The following is a 19,938-nucleotide window of genomic DNA, read 5'->3' as shown; positions in this document are numbered from 1 at the left end:
CTCCTGCCTCAGCCTCCTGAGTAGCTGGGATTAGAGGCATGCGCCACCATGCCCAGCTAATTTTTGTATTTTTAGTAGAGACGGGGTTTCACCATGTTAGTCAGACTGGTCTTGAACTCCTGAGTTCGTGATCCGCCCACCTCAGCCTCCCAAAGTGCTGGGATTACAGGCGTGAGCCCCTGTGCCCGGCCCACGCCCTTTCTTTACCTTGCACCCCTGCCATCTCCCGTATGCACCTGACTGCACACACCCCGACCCCTGAAGGACCTGACGTCATGAGCCTAAAACATTTTTCCAAAAGGAAAGCAACTAAGCTCCCAGCCTGTCTCCCCTTATCCATTGGGCTTGCCGCAAACACATGCTGGATGGTGTCAGTATCATTCCATCCTAATTAATAACATTTGGGAGCCAGCGATGGCAGTGTCCAGCTGACCGTTCATAGTAGACTCCCTGGTGGGGGTGTGGCATGGGAGCAAGGCCAGCCACTGTCACCCAGTGGGAGCGGAAGTCCCCTCCAGGGCCCGGCTTCTGAGGGAGGACAGGCAGGAGTCTGCCGGAAGTGGGCCTGAGACGCTGTATGCCTGTGGCTTTGTGGCTTTGTGTGGCTAGCGCCTCTCACATGTGGGGGCTGTTTTCATCTTCCAGCCCCACATACTTTCCCCAAGGGCCTCCCATACACCCCGGCTGCCTGGGCGCTGGGCTCGAGCCTGCAGGTGGCCGCCATGCTTTGAGTGTCACAACGGGCTGCACTTCACATGAAAGCTGCATTTTGGCAATAAGTCTCCGCGAAAGCCCACTGAGCCTGGCACTGCTGCATCCACACTTTACAGCCGAGGAAACTGAGGCCCAGGTTCCCACTTCTGTGCCTAGGGGGTGGGATCCAGCTCCGAGCATCTTCTTCCCACTCCTCCAGGAACCTCGGCCCTCTGGTGTCGGTGGAGTTGAGGAGGTGTTGGGGTGTAGAGGGGCCAGGTGACTCCCTATAAGGGCAACGTGGTCCAGAGGCTGCCCCTACCCCAGGTATACCAGACTCAAAGGCCAGCTGTGAGGTTTTCCAGGGCTGGATCTGGTGGGAAAATGCTTCTCATGGAGGGCGCCCGGGGTTCCTGGCGTGGGACCCCCTCTGTCCCAGGCTGGGATTCCTGGCGTGGGACCCCCTCTGTCCCAGGCTGGGGTTCCTGGCGTGGGACCCCCTCTGACCCAGGCTGGGGTTTGTGGTGTGGGGCCTCCTCTGACCCAGGCTGGAGTTCCTGGTGTGGGGCCTCCTCTGGCCTGGGTGGTCCTGGCCTGAGAGCTGCAGCCTCACCTGGGCTCCACGCCTGTGGACGTGAGCTGAAGCTACTCGGCTCTCCAGGGCCTCTGTGCACAGGCATCGCCGTCCCCAGCAGGCCAGGACCTGGGCCTGCTGTTCTCAGGGTGTCCTTCAGTGGAGGCTCCAGCATTGGCTGGGTTCAAACAGGTTGCAGGGTCTGAAGCCACTCAAGGCCGAGCCCGCCTGCAGTGAGCGCCCCACTCTGTCGCTGCAGGAGATCGTGCTGGTGGTGTTCTTTGGGACAGAGTACGTGGTCCGCCTCTGGTCCGCCGGCTGCCGCAGCAAGTACGTGGGCCTCTGGGGGCGGCTGCGCTTTGCCCGGAAGCCCATTTCCATCATCGGTGAGTCATGCCTGCCCTGTGGAGGTCACGCCCAGGTTTCCAGACCAGGAATGACCCCCACCTCATGATCCCCACCAGATGGAGTCCCCTAAGGATGGGGGAACCCCAAGGCCAGCAGCGGGTGACTGCCCAGGACCCAGCATAGGAGCATTGGCGGCCCTCAGCCACCTCTGCACCAAGACGCTAACATGGTGTTGGGAGTAGGGGGTTGGTCCCTTACAGATTCCCATGAGCCCTTGCAGCCCAGCATAGCTTCACGGTGGGCCAGTGGCCCTCGGCGGCCTGAGAACCATGGTCCAGGCCTAAGGCCCTGCCCTTTCTGGTCCCTTGCAGGGCTCAGCACAGGGCCCAGAAAGGGCTGGGGGCTCCACATGACCAGGATAGAGGTTGGGTCTCTCAGTTTAGACGCTGCCTGTCTCCCTATCCGAGATGTCCCCATGTCCCTGGTCATCAGGGCCTGACCCGCCTGACTGGCAAGCCCCTTCCCCAGATGAGAGCAGGGCGTGTGCTCTTCCCCGGGATCCTGGCTGTGATGACCACAACAAGCTCCCCCCTCTCCTGTACTCCACAGACCTCATCGTGGTTGTGGCCTCCATGGTGGTCCTCTGCGTGGGCTCCAAGGGGCAGGTGTTTGCCACATCAGCCATCAGGTGCGTCTGTGCCATGAGCTCTCCCTGCCATGCCAACCTGCCCCGAGCACCCCTCCTGAGCCGTGGGTGGTCTCGTGCCCCATCCGCCTTGCTCTGATGCAAGGTGCCCTGGTGCCAGCTGCCCCTGGGGACACTGAGCCATGTGCTGGGGTGGGTGGAGCAGGGTAGGTGCGGGCAAGTGTGGAGGGCACAGCTCAGACTCAAGATGCCTCAGGCAGCCCTAGGCTCTGGCCCAACGCCAGCGCCTCTGAGCTTCCAGGGCTTGGGTTGTAACCTGACCATCTGGGCACATAGCCTGCCCATCTGCAAACTGGGGTGACCCCAGGGGCTCCCCCAGAAGGCAGTCTGGGGACTGAGGGAATCTGGAGGTACCTGGTCGACCCCCAGCCCCAGCCCTGTGTGAGCAGATTCAGAGCAGACTCTGGGGGGGCTGCACCTGGGAGGGAAATTCCGAGGCCCCTGTCGGGATGGATGTATATCTGGCCTCCCCACCCAGAGTGGGCACCCGGCAGGGGCAGGGACACCCATGCCATCGGCCACCCCCAGGCCCGGAGTGAACACCTGAGCCCAGCCTGGCTCCCTCAGCCCCACACCATCTCCTTCCCAGGGGCATCCGCTTTCTGCAGATCCTGAGGATGCTACATGTCGACCGCCAGGGAGGCACCTGGAGGCTCCTGGGCTCCGTGGTCTTCATCCACCGCCAGGTGGGTGGCCCAGGTTGGGGGTGTGGGGCCCGGGTTGGGGGCAGGATGGAGGGAGCAGAGCAGCCCACGCTAGGACAGCTTGAGATGCGCTGAGGCCCTGGGGGTCGGTGGGTGCCCAGGCGCAAGGGTACCTGAACGGGGCCCAGGATCTCAGAGCAAGCCTAAGCCTGAGCCCAGCTTGGATGCTCACCCCAGCCGGGTGCCGGTGACCCTGGCCTACCAGGCTGATGATGTGCTCACCTTCCTCTGAGCTGGGGGCAAAAGAAGACAGAAAGTCAGAAATGAAAAACCCAGGCAAATCAGGAACCCGGTCAAGGCAGGGACACCCGCACCCCTTCCCGAGGGCTGCGCCCGGATGGGCTCAAGCTGCACCAGCCCTTGGCTCTGTGGGGTGAGGGGACCCTTCCTCTCCCTGGGGATCTCCTGGGTCCTGGTCCATTCTTGGTTCTGTCATGTGGCGGGAAAGAGAGCCGGAGCCTGCGGCGGTCCAGACGGTGGGCCTGGGGCAACCCCAGGGCTGATCCTCATTCTAAGGGTAACCCCCACCTGCCACTTACTGGATGAGGAGTGGGTTATATTGAAGCCGGCCCCACGCATGTGAACCACGCTAGAGCGGCGTGGGATGCCCAGTGATCGCTGGGACTCACCGCCTTAGGTGTCTGCACAGGAGGCTCCCAGCCTACAGTTCCTGGAGCCCGACACTGTCTGTTTTCTGGCCTAGGAGCTGATAACCACCCTGTACATTGGCTTCCTGGGCCTCATCTTCTCCTCGTACTTTGTGTACCTGGCTGAGAAGGACGCGGTGAACGAGTCAGGCCGCGTGGAGTTCGGCAGCTACGCAGATGCGCTGTGGTGGGGGGTGGTAAGTCGGAAGCTTCCAGGCATGCGGACAGGGGCAGCTGGGGCTGAAGAGGTGACAGGACACCAGGGCACTGGTGTCTCCAGACTTCAGGCCTTGTTGGCAGGGGCTTCTCACCTGTGTGCTCACAGGCCTCTGTCCACAAACCTGCGCTTGGAGCCGCTGTCACGGGTCCCCACACTCAGTGTCGAGTCCTTCGGCATCACTGTCTTGAAGTTCTGAATGTCTCGTCTTTGAACTTGAGATTTGAGAGGGAAGTTGGAGTGGTCACTGGAGTGTGTGTTGGGGGCTTAGCGGTCTCGGCTCCCCCATGGCTCTGCCTCCCACCATCATCCTAGGCTGCCCATTCTCTGCCTCCACCCCGGCCCTCACCCTGGCAGGGCCCCAAGAGAGCGGCGTCAGATGCATACCTCCCGTGTCTCTGAGGGTCCGCACAGGCCCTGTGAGTGCCCCTGTCCCCAAGGAGCCAGAGAGCAAACAGGAAGGACCACGATGGCTCAAGAGACCCCAGCAGAGATCAGAGAGCCCCCGTGTTTCCAGTGGATGCTGGGCCTGCAAGTTCTGGAGCCGGCCCTGGGCAGTGGTGACGTAGGTGCAGCTGAGCTGGGGGGGAGCAGGGACCCGGCCTGTGGGCCCAGAGGCTGCCCCTGGTTGTGAAAGTGGGTTGCAACCACCCGGAGCAGCGCAGGAGCCTTGGGGAAGCGGGTGTGCAGCAGGCGGATCCCCGCACCGGAACGCCAAGCCACCCAAAGCTCCGTGGGCCCGCACAGGAAGGGTGGGGCAGGGTGTCTCAGGCCGAGTCTGTGGCAGCTTCCTTGAGGGAGTCAGGCTTGCACGTGGGAGAGGGAGATGTTCCGATGAGGATGCAGCTGCAGGAATCAGGGCGCGCCCTCCTAGCTGCAGGCTCCCTGAGTCCCATGTCACTGGCCTGTGGGCCCAGCAGCAGTTTCTCACGGCTCAGAGGACGTTGGCTGTGGCATTTTTAGGGGCAGGCCCAACTTGCCAGTGTCCCTCTGGGAGCTGGTGGTTGCTTTCAAATCCTCCAGTGAAAGCTGGCGTTTATATACACATGGAGCTTGAGGGTTGCTTCTAGGGGGAACGCGTGGGTACCCTGAGGGGAGCAGCTGGCTGGAGGCCAGAGTGCGGGGAGGGAGTGACTCCATCCCATCTCCCCCCACAGCTGCAGGGCCGGGTGGGCCGTCCAGAGGCCACCAAGGCCCAGGGTGGCACCATCACACCTTGGGGAGTGACCTCGGGTGGGGGCCGGGAAGCCCAAATGCCGAGGTGACGGGGTGCCCCCTGCTCTGCCGCCACAAGCCTGCCCCCGCGTCTGCCCTTGTCTACTGACCTCCGGACTCACTCAGCCCGATAACAGGTCAGATGGGATCGTGGTAGCGACAGGGGCTGGGGCTGTGGAGGAGGCCATCGAAGCCCACACAGGGTGGGAGCCAAGGCCTGCGGGCCACACAGGGGCTGGAGGTGGGGCGGGCAGGGCATCCGTGGGCAACACATGCTGGTGGTGCCAGGACCCAGTCTGTCTGCCCCGAGTTCTCCTTCCAGAAAGAACCAGCCTTGCTGGCTCTTGGGCCCCCCGACCACCATCAGAGCCTATCTGGGCGGGACGAGAAGTCCCCCAGTGGCTCCCCAGGCAGGCGCATGTCCCTGTGATTGCTGTGCCTCGTCCCTCCCCCACCGCGTCCCCCGTGAGGCCAGACACTCAGCAGTGGCTCCTGACATAGGCAGAGTCAGCAGGTTTTCTGGAAGCTTCCAAAGTGCTACACTGCTCAGGGATGGCAGGGGCATGCTGACACAACTCCTGGGTTGGGGCAGGCCCCAGTTTTGGCCTCTTCCCGCCTTCCTGGGGGCCTGTGTCCCCGAAGGCCCCAGTGTGGCAGGCCTGGGCAGGTTTGGGCAGAAGGGCCCAGCCCCCTGGCGGGAGCCTGCCGGCAGTGAGTGTGGCTGGGTAGGGCCTGCTCGGGGGATGGACTGCCCAAAGCCAGGAGAGTTCCCAGGAGGCTGGTGGCAAGGTGGGCAGTGAGGAGTGGCGGTGTGGCGGAAGCCAGTGGATACTGGCCCCGGAACGGCTGATAAGCAGTGCCCAGCCTTCGGTGCTGTCCTGCCTGCCTTCCCGGCCGCCCACTGGAGCTATGGACGGCAGACGCTACTCCCCAGCCCCCCAGCCCGCGGCAGAGCGGCGCTCCCACTCCCACACCTGTGCAAACATCCGCTCGCTGGCCGGGAACACGGCCCCTTTGTGCCCGGCTTGGCATCAGTGCCCCGGCCCGCACTGTCAGCTGCAGCCTGAGCCTCGGCCATCGCGCGCCCTGGCCTGGCCATTGTTCCCACCGGGCCCTGCGCCCCTGGTCGCCCTGGGCCCCCCGCCGCCCGGGGCTCTGGGGCAAACAGCTCCCATTCAGCTGCCCTGCAGCTGTCTGGGGGGAGCGGCCCCTGAGGCCTGAGTTATGGGCTGTGTTCCTGGCGTTTCTCGGACAAACAGAACTTGAGAAATGCAAGAAGGGGCAGCCCAGATGGGGGCTTTTAAGCCAGTTTTGCCAATTTGTAACTGCGCCCTGAGCAGTTGTTTTCTTTCAGCTCCTTTGTCCTGCTTCCTTCACTCCACTGGGGAGGGAAGCACGCCCCCGCCGGCCAGGCAGCCAGGCCTGCTCCATGTCCGTCCATCCGTCCGGGCTGCCACCGGCCCTTACTGGGTGGGAGGTGGCTTCCTGGAGGCCAGGCCATTCTGAACATCATGCTACATCTGCCCCAGGCCTTGCCTGGACTCTGTGGACTCTTCACCCCTCAGACACACCCTGAGAGGGTGCTGGAGCTGCCACAACAAAGTCCTGGAACTGCTGGGCCCAGAGCGACAGAAACGCACGAGCTCTAGAGGCCAGAGCCCGAAGCGAGGTGTGCGCAGGGCCGGCCCCTCCGAAGGCTCAGGGAGAACTTTCCTCCCCTCTCCCAGTGGCTGGAGACTCCAGGCGTGCCCGGTGTGCGGCCGCCTCATTCCTCCGTGTCAGGCCCTGTCTCTCAGGAGGACACTGTTGACTTTAGAGTCCACCCAGGTGATCCAGGAGGAGCTCATCTTGATTGAATCTTCAAAGAGCCTATTTCCAAATATCACATTCTGTGGGGCCAAGTGACTATGAATTAGGAGGGATGCAGTCCAGCCTAGGACAGTGGGTGGCCCAGGTGGGCTTCCTGGGAAGGTCTCTCCCCTTGCCAGCTGTCCAGTGAAGGTGCCAGCTCAGTGGCTGAGTGTCCCCTCCTGTCCCCTTCCCCAGGGTGGGGATACCCAACTTGGATGTGAGAACTCCTGGATCCCCTAAGTGTGGCGCCTGCCCTGGCTGCCGAGGCGTTTGGGGAGAATTTAAGACTTTTCTTTGCCCTTGGAACAAAATGCGTTTGTTTGTGTTAAAGTTTGAGTGGAGGGAGAAGCACTTGCAAACACGGGCTTCTCTGTTCAGCGCCTGGGGGTCTCTAAAAACAGGAGGCTGCCGGGCTGTTTACCCCTCTGCATCTAAATTTAGAATTGAGAGTAAAAAAACTGGAACCCCATTCCTACATTTCAGCCGCCTTTTGAAGTGGAATCTCACTGCCTGCCGTTCACTCTCTCCTCACCTGGAGGCTCCAAAGACTCCCCCCTCCCTGGCAATGCTACACCCTGGCGGGGCAAGGCCAGACGGGGCTGGGGGCTGGTGCAGGGGTGTGCGTGAGGGCAGGGCCTCCCAGGCAGTCACAGGCAAGCCCTGTTGGCACTGCCCAGCGGGAGGGGTGGTGTCAGGAATTGCTGGGGAAACCAAGGCACTGTGGGCTGAGGCGCAGCAGGACTCGGCCCCCAACTGAGCACCTGGGTCAGGGTTCTTCCTCCTCCTGGAGTTCCATGCAAAGGGGAACGAATTCAGCCGCCCTACTAAGTGGGCCTGGGGACAGAGGCAGAGTACACACCTGCTGCGTGCCTCAGTTTCTCCATCTGCACATGGGAGACAGCAATCCATCTCCCAGGGCCAATGTGGGGCCCGCGGCGCAGGCTGCTGAGGACTGTAGTCCCAGAGGCCGCAACCGATCCCTTTGCTGCGGTGACTTTCCCTGGACCGAAAAGGCCTCCTGGTGAGGCTGGGTCTCCATTTGTGGACTCACTGTTGAGGCGTGTGGCTTGCGGTCCTGCTCTGTGCCAGGCACTGGCAGGGGTTCGGGCAGCCCTGTCTTGCTCTCTCTGTCACGGTCAGGAGCAAGAAGCATGGTGTGAGCTGGTGCTGGCCTGTGGTGGTTCACAGGTGGCCATGGGACACACCACTGGGGTGTTCCTGCAAGACTGTCTCCACGCGGCAGCAGGGAAGCCTCCCTGAGGTGACATCTGAGCTGAGACCTCAAGACACAGTCACCTGGGCCACCTTCGGGCAGGGTGCTGAGCCTGACTGTACCTCGGGGAAGACGCGGCCTGGGGCCTGGGTGCCATGGGGATGTTGACGGTTTCACCACCAGCCCGTGTGTGGGGCTCCGGGCTTCATGAGTGAAGAGAGGACCCCGTGTGATGGGGAGGCCTGGCCCTCATGAATTTGTGTTCGTTTATTTACTTTCTCCTGCTGAAAGGAAGCGGGTTTATTTTGGGGTGTGTGTTTGCTTTTGCTTTTACCCTGAGAGTTTGCGAGCCTGCTGGCTTGTTCCCCCACCCCCACGTGGCAGCGTCAGCCCCTTTATAGCTCTTCCTGAAAGCCAGGCCAGAGTCTCCAGGGCGGCCCCACGGGGGCTGGGCGAATCTTCGGAATGTGCTGGGCGTCCCCTCGGAATGTGAGTGCCTGGCCTGTTAGAGCCCCAGGACTGCTGGCCCCACCCTTCTCTGCCCCAGAGACAGTCCTGCCTCCCACCCAGGGGCCTCCCTCTGTCCGTGGCTCCCCCTTCCCCAGGCCACCCCCCTAGGCGCCTCTTCTCCAACTTTGTTAGCCCTGCTCTCCGTAGTATCACCCCGGTCAGGGGGCCCTGTCCTGCCCTGTCCTGAGGAGTGCATGTCTCCGAGCCCTGCATGGGGGGAGCCCACCAGCTAGCAGAGGCTCTAGACAGGCCCTAGACTGGGTCTTTAAGTCTGCAAGGGGCACCAAAGCACTTTACAAATTCCAGGAGTGAGTGACAGGCTGGCCACATGCCAAACCCTAACCCAGCAGGCAGCCCGTGAGAAGTGTGTTGTGACCATGCACCTTCCCAAGAGGGGGAAATTGAGGCACAGAACAGGCTGGGGCTTTGCCTGAGGCCAGATGGACAGGGTGAGAACTGCCCCCACACTCAGAACCATGGTGCCAGCCCAGCCTTACCAGCAGGGCAACCACAGGACTGCCAGGCAAGGCGAGGGTGCCAGGTGGGGCCCGAGGCCCTCACTCACAGGGCATTGTCCTACATCCCTTGGAACCACTGAGACAGGCATCGTGCCACGAGAGGGGACACCTGCCTGGACCTCTGTGTGCTCAGCCTACTGGGGGCACTGAGACTGAGGGTGCAGCTCTGGGAGATCCTGCATGGGCTTCCTGCTAGGCCCTGGAGAGGGGACCAGGCCTGGGAGGGCATCTTTGGCCCAGAGCCTCCATGAAGAGCCAGGGGGCCTCCTCATGGCTGGGGCCCCGGCACAGCAACCTAGGAATGGCTGTGGCCACATGGGATGTCCCGGAGCCCCTGCCACCCTCCCTGGAGCTGTGGGGCTAAGCTTGGGTGCTGCACTCTCCTGACTCCATCCTCGAGTGCCTCCTCACGGGCAGGCTGGGCCCTCGAGGCTGGACAAGGTCTAGGCCTGCAAGGCTGAAGCAGCCTCAGCCCATCTCTGCCTTCGCGGGCCACAGCGGGGAGCGTGGGTCCTGCAGGCCTTGGTCCAGCTGTCTGCCTGGACACTTTCTAATGGGAAGCCCTCAACACAGTGATTGCCCAGCCTCAGTTTCCTCCTCCATAGATGATCTTGACCTGAGGGTGCCAGCTGGGGTGTGACACCTCTGGGCTACCTCCTGCTCCCGCTCTTGACCACCCCTCCCTCTGGACAGACGACCACCACCTCTCCAGCCAGGGCCACCCCTTCCTTCTGGGCAAATGACTACCGCGTCTCCAGCCGGGGCCAGTGAGCTCTGGGAGCCAGGGCTTGGTGTGTGGCTGGAGCTCAGGTTTCTGGGCTGGCCTCAGTCATCCCCTTGAGGCCAGCCTTGAGGAGGCTGCTTCCGAAAGGAGGGAATAGAATCCTAGTGCTCCTCAGGGCGGAAAATGGGGAACTAGAAGGCTCCCCATGCCTCCCGCCCCTTCACACGGGAGTGAAGGCACAGGCCAGCAGGAGGGTGGGGGAACGTGCTGACCAGTGGGGTGTGGGTTCCCCGCGCGCCCCCACAGTTCCTGCCATGGGTGTGACTTTGTGTGCCTCGTGCGACTGGCGCCCTGGCGAGGAGCTGTCACCCAGGAGACAGACATGTGGATCTGCATTCCAGGTGGCGGGCCATCAGGGACTAATCCCCAGCATGGTGACCATAAAACAGCCCATTCCTGAGCTGCTTGTGTCTGAATGTAGGAAAAACAAACAGGTCTGCAGGGAGGGGCCTTTTCCTTGTTAACTTGAGGAGGAGGGTCTGGGCCGGGTCTGGGCAGACGGGCAGGCGGACAGGGCGAAGGTGGGGTCCTGGAACTACATCCGGCTGTTTGTGTGCTCTCCACAGTGGGCAGACACCCAGGGGCACTTCTGGGGCTGGCCTTTCTCTCCCGCTGGGGGCACCCCTGGCTTCTACGGACTACCCAGCCAGCCAGCCAGCCAGCAGGCGCCCACGTGCACCCATCTCAGCCCCAGGAGGTGACGCCCCCACCCTCAGCAGGTCTCGTCTGTTTGGGGGCAGGTTTGGGAGGTGGTCTCGGGTGTCCTTACCTGAGCAGGTGGCCACCTCACCTGCTCGCCTGACCCCAGCTCCACTCTGGCTTCCAGGCCAGCCCTACTCCATTCCACCTTCATCATGGAGTTTCTGTATTCGATTTTTAAGTAAATCAAAATATGGTATTTTCATTTAAAAAGTAATGATTCTAAATATTTTTAAATAATTTAATGTTATTATTAAAATGACGTTTAATACACCAGCCCCTGCCATTTGTTCTGATGCCTGAGTTTGCTGGCGCCCCTTACGCTTGGCACCCAAGGCACGAACACCTTGCTGGCGTCCCCCAGCCGCCTGCTGCCTGGCCCCCCTACAGCCCAATTCCTGCCTCTCAGCCTATCTTGGGTTTGTCCCCGGCCTCCTCGGGAGGCAGCCGTGCCCAGGCCTCTTGGTCTCAGGGCCCCTTGGCGCCCCTGACAGAGAAGTCTTGTTCGTGGGCATTGTGCCATCAATATTTAATACAGTGGAGACATGTAAAAACAATTCCATATTAATTTATTAAAATAATAGACCCATTACATTTTCATAAATAATGTTATGAAAAATTTCTATATTTTTCAAAACAAATATTATTGAAAGAAAAATAAGCATTTTTGCAAATCTCCAGAAAGCCTGGCTCCCCAGAGGACGGGGATCCCCATGCCTGCCCTGGGCCTGTCTGTCAAGAGCAATGTCCCACTGCTCACGCTTGGGTGGGAGCAGGAGTACCGGTTAGTGCCCCCCAGCCATAGCGAGGGCTGCCGTCCCTGAGCCCAGGCCCAGCAGATCATCAGTGCACATTTGCCTGGGGAAGCAGACTCAGCCCTGTCCTGGACGCAGCCCTCCAACCCTGCTTCTCGTACCTGGCCCCCACCTGGGGCACTGCTCTGCCACACCCTACCACCCCCGCTTTCTTCGGCCTAATCTTGTCCTTCGGGGCCCAGTGCTAGGAGGATGTCTAGGTGGGGTGGGACTTGGGCCTGCGCTGGGCTGCTTCTCAAGTCTCGGGCTGCACATGCCAGCCAGGCGGACGATGCTGAGAGGGGTCCTTCTGCAGAGCAGAGGCAGAACCAGGAGTGGAGGGGTGAGCACTGCCTCAGGGCATCAGCAGGGGCTGTGCAGGCCCAGGCACAGGTTTGAGGGATGAATAGGAGGAATCAGCATGTTCATACTGAAGGAGTGAGTGTCCCCCCAAGAAATCTGGATTAGACAGACTCTGGAGCCCTCTTGTTACTTGTCCATGCTGCAGGGGCCCTCTGAGCTTAAGGCCAGGATAGGCCAGGGTCCCCGCTCTGCCCAGGCCCTTCTAGGCCCATTAATGGGCCACCCGTGTGTGCTTTCTTGGACTTGCTGTAGACTTGGTAAATAGTGGATGTGCTGGGCCCCCAGGCTCTGAGCCTCTTTGGGCTGAGAGCTCACCAGGTGGGAGTTGCTCCCCAGGGCAGGACTGGCACAGGGTCTCCGATGCCCCGCCCAATTTGCAGCCCTGTGTCTGCCTCTGCAACTCCCCACCCCAGTGCACGTGGCCCCTCTGGGGAACTTAGCAGCAGCCCAGCCTATGCATGTGGGTGCAGGCCCTCTGGGGAGGACACCCTGCAGACGAGGGCCTCGGGCTCCCCCAGGGTCCCCCTCTGCCAGCCACTGTCAGCCTCACCCGTGGCCTGGCTGCACCCTGCAGGGACATGGCTGCACTCTGTGCCTGTGCTGTGCGTTCAAGGTGTCTGCACCTCAGTGTCTGCACCTGAGAGTGTCAGGCTCGGACATGGGGACCAGCTCCCTTTTTACATGACCTTGTCACCTGTGTGATGCACGTGTGTGTACTGACCAGGTCATTGTATGTTTCAGTGTGTACGTGTGTGCACACATGTGCATGTGTGGAGCGTCCCATCTCTGCATGAGGCATGTTTGTGGGTGCACACCCACGCACACAGAGCCGGGTGGCCCACAGAAAGGGCCTGGCAGTAAACAGCTTCCTGTGCACATTGTGTGTATGGCGGGGGCATGGGTGCATATGGGTGTCTCTTAAGAACAGCGGCACTGCAGGGAGAGCTCCGTGTGCAGTTGCAGGAGATAACCTGCGAGCAGCCTCTGCGGCAGCATCCTGACCATAAGCGAACGTGCGGTCAGAGCATTAGCGGGGCAGGGGCCTGGGTGACGGCCAGGGCTCAGCAGAGGCCAGTCCTGCCCTGCGGCCTGATGGCGGTGGCTGGCATTTGTCAGTGTTCGTTAATGTGCTCATCAGCACAGCCTGGTTTCCCGTAATGTGGCCCCTTCTGCTGCCTGAGCCTCCAAGCCTCCTGCTCTGGCAGTTCTGGGCAGTCACATGAGCCATGGGCACCTGCTTCTCCACGTGTGTGCCTGTGCGCGCCTGCCCGGCGGTGGTCATGGGGATTCTCCCCACCCTCCCTCCTCCTCAGTGGCCGGTGGAAACCATGGGGTGGCCCAGGGACCCTGGTCTCGTGGGGGCTCAGGTGGGCTGGGAATTTTTCTTGCCTTCCATCAGAGTGTGTTAAACAGGCCTCAGGCCTTCCTGCCATCAGCGCTGGGCCCATAGGGCTGAGAATCCAATGGGGGTCTCCATGTGGTTCCCAGCTAGGGCATTCCTGGGCCTGCAAGCAGTCCAGAAGCCCCAAGCGGGTAAATGCTGGGCTAATAGCTGAGTATGGTGCCCAGAGCAGGGCTGCAAAGACCTCCCGCAGCCACAGCCATGGTCTGGGCCACCATGCCAGCTGTCCAGGTGAGCCCGGGCATGAGCCTGTGTGTCTACAGGGTGAGCTGTGCCTCAGGGCCACTCTGGGTCTCCTTGTTGGGCTCAGCGCCAGCTCCTGAAGAACCCAGCAGGCAGCCCGCACAGGCCTGGCCCAGCCAGGGTGGGCTCCTAAGTCCTGCAGGATGACATTTCCAGGCTCAGGCTGGAAGCCCCAGGAAGCAAACCTCAGATGCCAGCAGGAGGCACGGGTGGGGGGAGCCTCCTATTGTCCCACCACACGTCCTGTTCGGATGGCTCTCCCACCAAGAAGGCTTGAGCTGCATCTTGTACTCTCAGAAAAGAGGAAAATAAAACATCTGGTGCCCTGGAGTGGCGTCAGGAAGCAGCGCGTCATCCCAGCCCCTGCTCTTTGTCGACGACCGGCCTCAGTGGGAGCTCCCGGTCTCCTGGGGGCCGGCACACAGCAATGTCGGTGGTCCAGGGCCCCAGCCTCCTGGGGACAGGCAGGCAGATGAGGCAGCAGGTGCGGGGTGAGCTCTCAGGCCCACGTTCCCAGCCACCAGGCCCGGCCCTTTGTGGGTGCTGGGCTCCTTGCATGTGCTGGTGGGACATGCCTTGTGTGTGACGCCGAGAGCCTGGGAGACACGCGCCATCCCGCGGCTCTGTTCCTGGTGCTTTCGCCGAGTCACACGGGGTCGTCCTGGTGGTCAGGGTCTCTCATCGGCCTCTCCGCTCATCAGAGTGGTGGGTTTGGGTTAGGCAGGTGGCCCTTCCAAGGCTCCAGTCCCATCCGTGGCTGACCACTGTCCTTCTTCCTGCAGGTCACAGTCACCACCATTGGCTATGGGGACAAGGTGCCCCAGACGTGGGTCGGGAAGACCATTGCCTCCTGCTTCTCTGTCTTTGCCATCTCCTTCTTTGCGCTCCCAGCGGTAGGTGCTCCATGGTGTGTTTTCCCGGCTCCTCGGACAGCTGGGGCCCTGGGGTGGCTGCACGCCCTCCCTCTGAGCAGACCCGCTTATGTTCAGAACCAAGAAGGTGCTTCCCTGCTAGAAGCTGCTATACTCCAGAGCTCCACCTGCCCTCCCTGGGGCCCTGGATGCAGACTTCCTGTTTGCAGTCCCCACTGGGGTCCTTGCAGGCAGTGTGGGAGGCAGCCTGGAGTGGCTGTGCATGGACACAGTGTGGGACAGGCCTGCTTACTCAGCCCTGGGGGGTGGACAATGCTGCTGCCATGCCCCATGGAGGCAGAATCTTGTGCCTGGAGAGAGCACTTCCACGCTGTGGCTGGCCGGGGAGGGGGTTTGTTCCATGGCCTTTCCAGAAACCACAGATTGTTAGGTGATGTGTCTAGTTCGCAGTGCCCGTATATGGGTGTATGTGTGTTATGTGTGTATGTGCATATGTGTTTGTGCTGTGTGTGTATAATTTTATGTTACTTGCATACTATGGGTATGTGTATATGTATCGCATGGGTGTGTATTGTACCGTATATGTGCGTGCATACTGTGTATACGTATTGTATGTGCGTATGTTGTATTTAGTATGTGTGGTGTGTTGTGTGCACATGTATGCGTTATACATGTATATTAGTATGTTTGCATATGTGTATGTATCTGTGTGTCACAGGTATATATATTATACATCTATGTGCTGTGTATGTGTGTGTGCACATGACATGTAGACGTGTTTGTGTTTGTGTTAGTGTGTGTGTTTGTTAGTGTGCATTAGTGTGTTAGTGTTTGTGTGTTAGTGTTAGTGTGTTAGTGTTTGTGTGTGTGTGTGTGTTAGTGCGTGTGTTTGTTAGTGTGTGTTAGTGTGCATATCTATTGTGTGTGCGTGTGCGTCACATATGCATATGGACCACGTGATCCCCTCTGTAGACTGGGAGTTCTCTAGCTTCTGGGTGGGTCCTTTGCATCCCATCAGCTGTCCTTGGGCAGGGCGGCAGCAGTGGGGCAGGGCGGCAGCAGTGGTGACTGAGAAGGGCCGACTTCTCACTTGCGACCCCCATCCCAGTGGTATGACCCCTTCCTGGGTGCATACAGATGGGCCAGCCCACCTGGCCCCCAGAATGGTCCCTGGGAATGGGTTAGAGAGGCTTTAGCCCCGCCCCATGGGACTGGGCCCCTTGCTGGGGCCTGGGGTATAAGTTCTGCCCCCCATGCTGGCCCAGGACAGGCAGGCTGGGCCCGAGGTGGGACTTGGGGAACTTCCAGCACTGACCATGCCTGGCCTTCCCACAACTGTGACTGGTAACCATGTCCTGAGGCTGCACCCAGCTGGCAGTGGCCTGTGTGGACGGGACCCTCCTCTCCATTCCTTCCCAGGGGATTCTCGGCTCGGGGTTTGCCCTGAAGGTGCAGCAAAAGCAGAGGCAGAAGCACTTCAACCGGCAGATTCCGGCGGCAGCCTCACTCATTCAGGTGCGGTACCTGCAAGGCCCTAGTCACTGACATTTTGGTCACTGTTATTGTTGCGTCCAGCCCTCATGGCCACCTGTCGGAACCACCATTGGCCCCTGTGTCCGCCTGGCTGGCCTGTGGGGCATACCCTGCTTGTGGAAGCCTTGGCTTCTCTGGTGATGGGGTGAGCATGGGGCGCTGGAGCCTGTCTTCCTCCAAAGCCACTCCCATCAAGGGCCATACCCTGTGGGCTGGAGAGGAGGCACGGCCGTGGCCATGCCAGGAGTGGACGTGGTTGGCTCTGAGGCTCCCTTGCGCTCCCATTCTCCCTCCCATTGCACAACAACCTGAGGGCTGAGTCTGGGAGTGGCGGAGCCAGGTGATTGTCCCCAAGGGAGGTAGGACCCAGCTGTGCAGTTGGTGCCTTCTAGAGGGCCTGGCATCCCTCAGGGCTCGGGAGGCCCTGGTGCCTGGAGGTGAGGGCTGGCGATGGACGGCATGGGCCTCCCTCTGGGCTCACAAGGCCAGTGGGCAGGGAAAGGCAGAGCCCTGGAGCATCATGGGCAGGAAGGTCCTGGAGGTGGGTGGGAGGCAGGCAGTACCAAGCTCTGGGACGCTGGGCTCTGGCTCTGTCACTCCACGCTCTCCAGGACCCACCAGAGAATGGGACTGCCCTGTTAACATAAGCAAGGACTTAGCACAGAAGCCACTTGAGAATTGCATCCCTGTGGGTCTCTCTTGTTGGCCACCGCAGGGCCAGGGCTGCCCTGAGGAACAGCTGCTGAGGGGCCTGGAGGGTGGGCATTGCTAGGTTGAATGACAAGTGCCCGCTAGGGATAGGGCCTCTGCCCAGTGCAGTGGCTGGGAGCAGTGTCAGCTCCTCTGGGCACACTGGGCCTGATGTCCCCCAGGAAGGCCCAGGGCCTGGGCAGCCCCTGCTGGCTGGGGTGCCCCCTGCAGGCCTCCTGAGCTTGCTGCCCCAGGCAAGGCCCAGGCTATCAGGGGCAAGTCGCAGTCCTGCCGGGCTCCTGGCTCAGCTATCGGGGGGCTGTGAGCTCCCACCCTCAGCCTGACTTCACAGTTTCTCCTTCCCAGGAGACCGTAAATCAGGCCCGTAAACCCACCTTGGTCCCAGCGTGAGCATGCTGGCCACCCACGCCCAGCAGGGGACCACATTGGATTCCTGGTCCCACTCCTTGGGAACCACAGGTCCTGTGAAAGGGGGCTCCCTCGGAAGCTGCACACACTGTGGGAGGACTGGAGTGGGGGCCCCAGGTGACAGGCCTGCACAGGAGCAGGGCAGGGGTTGTGGGGTTTGCCAGGGTTGGGGGACCACGTGGAGTGCTCGTCCTGTATGTGTGATGCTCGGGCCTTGGAAGGCTGGGCTTGTGCCCTTGCCTGCCTGTCCCTGGGTGCTGGGTGGGAGTGAGGGCTGCAGGTGCCCCTTGCCAGCTGCTGTGTCTATCTGGGACTATCACCCAGGAGCCCACCAGTGTGGGGACACATTCTCCACTTGGCCCTCTCTCAGGCTTATGTGGCCAGTGATGACAAGGCCACCAGGATGTGTCCTCATACAAGGCCCTGGGAGCCCCTCCTGCCCACCTGGACGCTGCACAACTTCCCCCCGCCAAGTCCCCTACCGATAGTGTCCCCTCCTCCCACTGTTCCATGTGGTGCTGCCATAGGGTCTCTCTGAAATGCTGGCTTCAGAGCTGCACCCATGTGCCATCAGAGGCTCCCCCAACTGCAAGGTGGCACTCACAGGCCTCTAGGAGAGACCTCACCTCCTGTCAGCCCAAGGGACCCTGCCTCTCCCTGCCCCCTGTTCAGCACCTGCAGGTCCCGGACAACCTCTCTTTCTCAGCCCTTCCTTACTGTGTGGCCGCTGGTTGCCTATTTCTGCATTGGTCTCCTATGCACGCTGTGCACCCTGGCACCCGGGGACGATGTGTGACCTGCCCACCTTTGCGAGTCTTGCCTTTGGCTCAAGGCTGGCTCAGGGCCGGTAAAGACCTTTGTGGTGTCCCAGCTGTGGGTAACAGTTGGCCCAGGCAGTGGTGAGCTGCCTGGTACAGCAAGGGACCAAGCCAGGTTGCCTGGGCAGAGGGTCTGGGAGCTGGGACCACGTCAAGCCTGTGACTCTGAGGTCCCAGACCCTGCCACCCAGAGGGGAGGGGGTCCGGCCTGGGGAACAGGGAGGGGGAGCTGTAGCTTCCATAAGGGCCCCCACTGGGTGGCTCAGCAGGTGACAGCCTCTCCCCCGACCGACCTCAGACCGCATGGAGGTGCTATGCTGCCGAGAACCCCGACTCCTCCACCTGGAAGATCTACGTCCGGAAGCCCTCCCGGAGCCACACTCTGCTGTCATCCAGCCCCAAACCCAAGAAGTCTGTGGTGGTGAGTAGCCCACCTGCCACCAGGGCAGGGCCTTCTTGCTAGCAGGTGGGGGGGCTGTGGGGGCCGCAGCACAAGGCTGGGATCTCACCATGCATTTGACCTGGTGCGGCCTATGTCAGAGTGTCAGCATCGTTCGGGACACTGAGCTATACACCCGATGCTAGGTTCCTGCTATCCCAATGTCCCCCAACTTGGGGGTATGTAGGATCGGTCATTCCAGGGTCAGGGCATGAGACCTCCAGAGATAGAGCTCTGGGAGCAGGACGCGCTGGAAAGAAGGCTCTTCAGAGGGCCTTGGGGTTGGGCTTGCCATGTGGGGCGCAGTGGGTGGTGAGCAGTGGGCAGTGGGAGGGGAGCAGCAGGGGAGGGAGGTGATGCAGGGGTGTAGCGAAGGGGGTCTGGAGGTCACAGGGCAGTGGAGTTTGGCAGGTGCCAGGCAGAAGTCTTGTGACGTGGCTGGGGTCATAAGAGGGGTTGGGGCTGATGCTGGCATGGTTCCGCTTCCTGGCCTGTGCCCACACCCTCTGTGGAGAGACCTGGCCTTCCCAGTTTCCAGCTGCCAGTGGAGCCTCCGTACCGACTGTTCCCTGTGCTGGAATGTTCCCCCAGATTTCCACATAGCCTGCTCCCTGACTTCAGGCGCCCTCTTCATGCCCTGCTGGCCCCTAGCCTGTTCCCCCCATATGCATTCACCCCTACTGGTCATAGCTCCCATTACCACTTCCACTGGCACCATCTTGTATGTCTGTCTGCTTCCTGCTGTCCTGTTAGCGAGGCCATGAGCTCACAGGGCAGCACCAGGGCCAACCCCCCATGTGACCCCCAGCAGCCCTGCCCTGTCTCTGTGTGAGGACTCTGGAGCTGGCCCCAGGCCTCAGGTCCCTGTCCAGGTGTATGTGATGTCGCTGTCCAGGTGTATGTGATGTCGCTCTCCAGGTGTATGTGATGGGGGCTGGGCTCAGGGCAGCTGCACAGGCACTTTGGGGCCAGCGTAAGGCCTGGCAGACGATGTCCAGGAACCGCTAATCTATTGTCTGTTTTTTTAGGTAAAGAAAAAAAAGTTCAAGCTGGACAAAGACAATGGGGTGAGTCCCGGAGAGAAGATGCTCACAGTCCCCCATATCACGTGCGACCCCCCGGAAGAGCGGAGGCTGGACCACTTCTCTGTTGACGGCTATGACAGTTCTGGTGAGAACCCCTCAAGCAGGTGTGGGCCGCAGGGCTGGGAAGGTCACTGCCTTTTTTGGGAGCCCGAGCAAGCCAATGAGTTTCTCCCTTGGGCTGGGGTCTCTGATAACGAGGTATGAACAGACAGAGAGTGGAGCTTCTAGAAACTTCTGTAAACCTTCCAGCCACCTTCCCCTCAGAGTCTTCCCAAGGAGGGGCTGGCCACACCTTCTGATGCGAGAGGAAGCCTGGGCAGATGACGGGATGGGTCAGCTCTGTCCGGCCGTGCTGAGGGAAGGCTATGTTCCTGATTCCAGCTGCCTGGCTTCCTCCCAGCTGAGCCCACGGGCTGTGGTTGGAAAGTGTCTGGGGTGACCTCTGGGCCCACTGGCAGGGAGACCAGAGGTAAGGGGTCTGGGGATGGGGCTCTGGAGGAGAAGCACCAGGCCTGGGTAAAACGTGGGGGGTCTGATGGGACAGGCCGTTCTCATGCAGCCTGGAGGCCATGAGTTTGTACGTGATGGTGT

At 61.0% G+C, this 19,938-nt stretch overlaps 1 protein-coding gene across 2 annotated transcripts in view; it reads left to right on the top strand.

The window, feature by feature from the left end:
* KCNQ1 (potassium channel, voltage gated KQT-like subfamily Q, member 1) overlaps nt 1–19,938 on the top strand; it is a 405,403-nt gene that overhangs the window by 127,523 nt on the left and 257,942 nt on the right. For both annotated transcript variants that reach the window (XM_011988197.1, XM_011988198.1), the window contains 8 exons: nt 1,527–1,653; nt 2,225–2,303; nt 2,911–3,007; nt 3,729–3,869; nt 14,264–14,374; nt 15,773–15,868; nt 18,122–18,244; nt 19,291–19,432. In XM_011988197.1, the coding sequence (XP_011843587.1) occupies nt 1,527–1,653; nt 2,225–2,303; nt 2,911–3,007; nt 3,729–3,869; nt 14,264–14,374; nt 15,773–15,868; nt 18,122–18,244; nt 19,291–19,432 (916 nt within the window). The remainder of the gene's footprint in view (nt 1–1,526; nt 1,654–2,224; nt 2,304–2,910; nt 3,008–3,728; nt 3,870–14,263; nt 14,375–15,772; nt 15,869–18,121; nt 18,245–19,290; nt 19,433–19,938) is intronic.

The sequence above is a fragment of the Mandrillus leucophaeus genome, unplaced genomic scaffold (genome assembly GCF_000951045.1).
Source record: "Mandrillus leucophaeus isolate KB7577 unplaced genomic scaffold, Mleu.le_1.0 Scaffold325, whole genome shotgun sequence".
Classification (NCBI taxonomy): Eukaryota; Metazoa; Chordata; class Mammalia; order Primates; family Cercopithecidae; genus Mandrillus; species Mandrillus leucophaeus.
This window is presented reverse-complemented; position numbering and strand designations above follow the sequence as displayed.